Source organism: Alosa alosa, chromosome 21 (assembly GCF_017589495.1).
Source record: "Alosa alosa isolate M-15738 ecotype Scorff River chromosome 21, AALO_Geno_1.1, whole genome shotgun sequence".
Classification (NCBI taxonomy): domain Eukaryota; kingdom Metazoa; phylum Chordata; class Actinopteri; order Clupeiformes; family Clupeidae; genus Alosa; species Alosa alosa.
In genome coordinates, this window is record NC_063209.1 from 19426425 (window position 1) to 19432652 (window position 6228).

A 6228-nucleotide genomic window follows, 5' to 3' on the forward strand; every position below is an offset into this window, starting at 1 on the left:
CTCTCCACATCTAACAAAGGTACTGTTTTTGACTGTGTTTTTTTGCAAGTGCTATATCACTCCTTCCCAGTACATGAAAAATGTGATCGTGTAAAATTGATCATATTTCAAATATGAACCATTTAATTAAGCATAAAACCAACCCCCTAAGCATGATGAACTGTATCTATGAGACAAGAACAGATCATTCAAATGAAAAGTAAATGAAACATAGACAGGTCATTCACAAGACCAAGCCTATATCTAAAATATGTTTATATATTATTGTTAAGTAAGGGATAATGTATAGAACGCCGGTCATTGTCGGGAGATAGGTCCCGACAGGGCGAACCGGACCCCGACGCGCAGCGGAGGGGTCTTGTTCCACCCTGAAGGGAGCCACGATGAAACGGTAACAAATAGGCTATAGCCCAGGCTATGTAGGCTAGAGAGTCACATCGTGGGGAGTTTATTGTGTCGTTTTGGCAAGTAGCCGTGTAATAAGCGGGATAATGTATAGAACGCCGGTCATTGTCGGGAGATAGGTCCCTTCAGGGCGGAACAAGACCCCTCCGCACAGCGCCGGGGTCCGGTTCCGCCCTGTCGACCTATCTCCCGACAATGACCGGTGTTCTATACATTATCCCTTACATAAATGATGCAATAATATGTTTTTGATCAAGGAATATTTCCATTATTTAACATATGTTACATACACATGCACTAATGATTACTTAGGATGAGGATGCATATTTTATAAACCACTTCTTAATACTATAATTCATGACTAACTCAGGAGTTACAAGTGGTTAGTTAATGATATTTTGTGAGCTCATCTAAAGTGAGGACGTTTTATGCCTTGCAACACATTTACAAATGAGTTATAAAGTTTACACTCACACTCATTCATTTAGCAGACAAGCGACGTACACATGTCAATTACATTGAAGGCCATTGACACAACAGTTAAGCAATAACAAGATCTCTAAGGTCAAGCACATTAACACTGGTGCCCCCCAGGGGTGTGGCTCTTGTCCATCAATGGTGTGGAGGTAAAGCGTGTGGACAGTGTCAGGTTATCACATCCTCTTTGAAAATGGAAATTTGACAATTCTACAGGATGAAACTCACCCTGCCAACTTCCTTTCCACTATTTTCCCATTAGGGAGAGATTGAGAGCCGTTAAGACAAAAACCTCCCGCTTTCTCAACAGCACAAGTATACTGCAGAGCCATTAAATGCTCACCACCGCAGCAAGAATTGTCAGACATTCTCAAACAAATTGTTTTTAAGATTTTAAGTCGAATTTCATATGCGCCATGAGCGCTACACACTACAGCCACGGACGAAAGACATGTAAAAAAAATAGCATTAAACTGGATTCGAGAGTTCCTCAGTCCAGTTTATTCATGAATTGCATTAACATCTTATTCAAAGTGCTGTGTAATTACAATATACATACATATATTGTGCATTAACAGGAGCTAATTTGAGATAATTACAGGATAATTACAAACCTAAACCAAACGATGTTCCTGTATGTCAAATGCAATTACATTTGGCCCAATTAAAGGGAAGTTAAAATATGAATGCTACAAGACAAACTTTCAAAACATAAGCACACATTTATTATACACTGTCTAACTGTTCATAAAGTATGCTCCAAGTCCTTTAGGTCTAATAACTTGGTAATAACCTTTTACTGAAAACCTACTGTTTTGAATGCTTTCTCTGACTTAGAGCTGTGTTCTGATTCTAAGGTACAGTGCTCCTCAAATTAAAGGGTTCTTTTCAAATGGTTAAAAGGTTGTAATCTGAGCAACCTGCTAGCCGTGTGAATTTTCCAGTCCAATTCCAACTTGTATATTTTCCTCTTGGCTTTTCCGTTTAACTGGTCTTTGCTTCTGGCAAAAGCTGTGAAACACAAACACACACAAATTTTGTTTCCTGACATAGCAACATATGTACAGTGTTTCCCCATATTACAGTGAAGGAAATACAGCACTGAAAGAAAAGAGAATGAAATGTCCGCTAGACCTACCAGTGGAGGGGTTTCACTTGACTAATAAGCTCGGGGAGCTCATCGTCTTTCGTTTCCGGTAACGTTATACTTAAGATTCCAGTGATTATGCTGATGCCACTCATAAGAAGGTAGGGTAACACCTTGTCATAAGTTCCTGTATAGAAATACATGGTTGAGTTTGTATGAAAATGAAATTAACTGGATAATGCAAAATCGTGGTCAAGAACAATACTGAACATTTACTTTACTGCAAATACTTATATGATCATTCCAATAAATGTTTGTTCAACTATCTGTCTTGAGCAGACCTACCCATGTAAGCCACATATGGAGCAATTGTGCTGCCAAACCGAGAGGCCATTGAGGTGACGCCCAGCCCCATGTTCCTCACTACAGTGGGGAACAGCTCCGTGCAGTAGAGGTAGAGGAAGCCATAGGCCCCTGTAATACAGGTCTTTCCAACCATCGCCAGTGTGGTAGTCAAGGTGTTGAGGTCTACGAGAGACAGGGAGGTTCAAATCATTCCCCATGTGCATGATGGTTGAGCTAGTTCCATGGCCATTCCATGAAATGTGTAATACAGCTCTTCCATGGCCATTATAGAGAGTGACCACTGTTACTTCTGCACAAGGGAGCTGCGGTCACTCACATTAATGCCGCACAATAAGCAGACACATGGGAACTCATGCACTAACCTTCAGGCACAAATTTGATGATTAACAGCACAACCCCACAGACAATGAGACAAAATGGCAGTGTGACTCGACGGGGAAGGTAGCTTGCAGCCAGAAATATGCAGCTGTATCCAAGGACCTCACTGCCCGCTGCTATGAGGCAGTTCAGGTAAGGATCGCCTTCCATATTGGAAGTATTTAAGGACAGCCCATAGTAGGTCAAACCCACTGATATCCTGTAGGACAAAAATATGGTGAGAAGAAACAGCTTTATCTAGTTAAAAATAGCCAATACATCCAAGGAGGACATTTCTTCTTATGAAACCAAATCGTTTTTTAATTAAATCATTAAAACATGTTTATTTCTCTAAATTACAATATTTCTTCCACCAATGATTGCTCTTTATTGTTATCTTTACACACCACATGATCAGGTTCACCAGTGTGGTATTCCTTATATTTGAAGTTCTGAGAAGGTCAAGCCATGTGTAGGTATTCTGTCCACCATCGCAATCCTTTTGCTACAAAGAAATGGAAATAAAGATCTAAATGGTTTGGATTAGGATTCAGATATTGACACATGAGCAGGCATACCTTCATACAGATCACCTACTTGAATGCCCTCATACAGGCATATGCTACCTCCGGACCGTTGCGCCCCTCAGACGAACGACATCTAGCTCTGCCACCAGTACGCTCAGGCCAATCCAAACTTTTCTCATCTGTTGTTCCTCATTGGTGGAACGCGCTACCAGTTCCTACTAGAGCAGGGACATCCCTCTCCATCTTAAAAAAACTCATGAAGACCCAGCTCTTCAGAGAATATCTCCTCTCTTAGCACTACTTACAACTAGCCTGACTAGAACTGACACTTGACTGTATGGAAATAGCACTCACTGATACACTAGCTTGTTCTTATCGTAGCCTACTCTACCTTTAAATTGTTTACCATGTTGTGAGTCGCTTTGGTTAAAAAGCGTCAGCCAAATGTAATGTAATCACAGGAATTTCAACTTTAATCAAACATTTGGTCACCATCAGCTCTGCGGTGTCGTCTCTCTTGAAGATGACGTCAGGAGGAGTGATGCCGTTCTTCTTGGCAGCAGCGCTAATGATGGCCTCAGCCTCCTCTACTCGACCCTGAGACAGTAGCCAGCGAGGAGACTCTGGTATAAACCTGAGAGAGACAGAGAGAGACTAGAACTCACTTCAATTATCATCAAGTACCAAAATGATATAATATAACGAATGAATAATGCTAAACTTTCTATCAGTATTGCCAATAGGAGAGGGTCGGTACAAACAAAGAAGGGAGTCCATACTTTAGTGCAGTGGTTCTTCAACCCCCCCAAAAACATGAGCCAAGTCTTGCGATCCCCTTCTCTCCAACCGGCAAAATTTGGTTTTGAAATGTTGCGAGATGGGCATTGGAAGCAGAGGCATCATTGCAATGGGCGCAGGTAGATATTTGAGTTTGCGTTATTTGAGTATCCACCTTCTGAGGAACATGATGGAAATACTGTGAATTGGAAGCCTACATCTAATACGGCTACTAAATATCAACGTTTTTAAAACAGGTTGGTCTAAAAACCTTTAGACCTTGGTCTAAATGTCTTTAAAGCTGCAGTTGGCAAGTCTGACAGATTGAGGGGACTTAGCCCAAACATGTAAACATTTTGGGCTAAGAGGAGGTAGAAGTGAGGTTTTTTTTTCTAAAACCGGCTGATTTATGTTGTTCTATCGGAACATAGTGTCGGTTTCAGTGAATATGATCAAAAAAATCTTGCCAACTGCAGCTTTAATTCAGACTGCAAATCATTTTGCGACCCCCAGTTTAAGAACCACTTTTTTACAGAGAGGAGGGTTCCCTTGCTCACCACCACATAGGTATGTAGAGGAATCCTGGAACAGACAAGGCCAGTAAAAGCCTTCTCCAGTCCCGGATGAAGTAGGCAAAGAGCGGAAGACACACATAGCCGAAGGCGTACGACAGGCTGACACCCAGAGTAGCGAAGCTTATTCTGCATGACTTATTCAGAAGCTCAGAACCTGTTAGGAGAGAAAAGATGTCAATCATCAATCCACCATAGTCCAACTACAACCATTTTCTCCTGATTTGACGATTATTTCACATTTAAAGGTTCAATGCCAGTGGGTGGAGAGATGATGTGATCATGTATTTTCCCTGTAACTAAACCTACCTAGAATGAAAGCTGCACAGTAATTGGCTATTTGTCCCATTCCAACGATAAAGTAAAGAACAGAGAACATCTCCCAGCTGTTGGAGGCAGCCTGAATCACACTGAAGATAGTCTGCACTGCCATGGTGGCGAAGAAGATGAACTTCCTTCCATACCTACACAACATGGAAATGAGTCATTCACCTCAAGTCACACACCACAAAAAAATAGTGATGAAAACGTATATATGGAAGTATATATGGTTTTAATTAGCTGGTCATAAACGTGAAGATTACCTGTCAGATATGATTCCTGAGAGAAAGGACCCAGTCAGCACACCAAAGAAGAACACAGTGACAGAAAATGGGGCTTTCCAAGCGTCCTCACACACCAGATTCCACTGTGGAATATCACACGTGAACTGTTCATATAGCCAATACTTCAGCTACATTTTGTTGACAAAAAACATGAGGCAGTGCAGTGGTATCTTTTCTGATACCATCTTGATTAACGGCTTGGCTATTAAAACCGTAATGAGACCAATGTTGTAATTAAATTGTAATGAAAAGAAAGTCTTTATACTTGTCATGCACTTATTAATAGCCTCACCTAATTACTCCTATTTAATGCCTTCACCTTGTTTATCGCTATTCTGTGTCGACTGCCTGTATCTACCTTCAGGTCTTACAAATTTACCTCAGTCACAATGGTGGACACATATCTCTCCTTGCTGAACACAAAGCCATCCAGACAGCGCTCTGTGCTTTGGATAGACTCAGCATCCAAAGCCCCCCGTTCTGTGTAGCGACTGCAACGACTCAGGATGACCTCTCCTTTCACCTCCTGGGTCGGGAGGGACAGATTGTAGCCCGGTCCCCCATAGCTGCTGTTCAGGAATGGAAGCCTGCAGTGGTGAGGAGGAATATCAGCCAGGAAAACCATGGCCATTCCCACGTATCCATTGGGGATGCTGCTGAGGCTCAGGAGGATATACATGAGTCTTTGAAAAGGCCCCCATTGGCCCAAAAAAGATGTAACTTCTTCATAGTCTCTCATCGTACTACGCTTTTATTCGGTTGAAATCCTAAAAATGCTGGTGCCTTTTCGTCATGGAAAAAGGTATGTACTCAATGCTCATCAGGTTAGCTCTCTCCGTCCTCCACTTGCCCAAAACTCAGATTCAACGCAATATAGTGATGATCCTGATCAAGTCAACCATAACATCTTAGGGGGGAGTGTGTCCACAGTTTGTGAAAAATCACAAGACTTAATAATTGACAGTGTCAAATGATCTCAGGAATCCCTTAAACATGTGTCAGAGTGCCTACCAACCAAACCTACCTATGAGATAAAAGAACTAAGGAGAGCTGAT

At 41.7% G+C, this 6228-nt stretch overlaps 1 protein-coding gene across 1 annotated transcript; it reads right to left on the reverse strand.

The window, feature by feature from the left end:
- Positions 1-1371: 1371 nt before the first annotated feature.
- Positions 1372-6102, reverse strand: LOC125286542 (solute carrier family 22 member 5-like). The gene is made up of 10 exons (XM_048231717.1): positions 5553-6102; positions 5153-5256; positions 4878-5032; positions 4554-4725; positions 3712-3853; positions 3100-3197; positions 2698-2912; positions 2315-2497; positions 2021-2156; positions 1372-1893 (listed from the first exon to the last, which is right to left on the reverse strand). The coding sequence occupies exons 1-10, from the start codon at positions 5910-5912 to the stop codon at positions 1806-1808; spliced, it is 1653 nt and encodes a 550-aa protein (XP_048087674.1). The 5' UTR covers positions 5913-6102; the 3' UTR covers positions 1372-1805.
- Positions 6103-6228: the final 126 nt, after the last annotated feature.

Coding starts and splice junctions, on each gene's coding strand:
- LOC125286542 (XM_048231717.1), bottom strand. CDS start 5,912: ATGAGAGACTATGAAGAAGTTACATCTTTTTTGGGCCAATGGGGGCCT. Junction 2,157..2,314: donor TCCATATGTGGCTTACATGG/GTAGGTCTGCTC, acceptor ATTTCTATACAG/GAACTTATGACAAGGTGTTA. Junction 1,894..2,020: donor CAAGTGAAACCCCTCCACTG/GTAGGTCTAGCG, acceptor TGTGTTTCACAG/CTTTTGCCAGAAGCAAAGAC.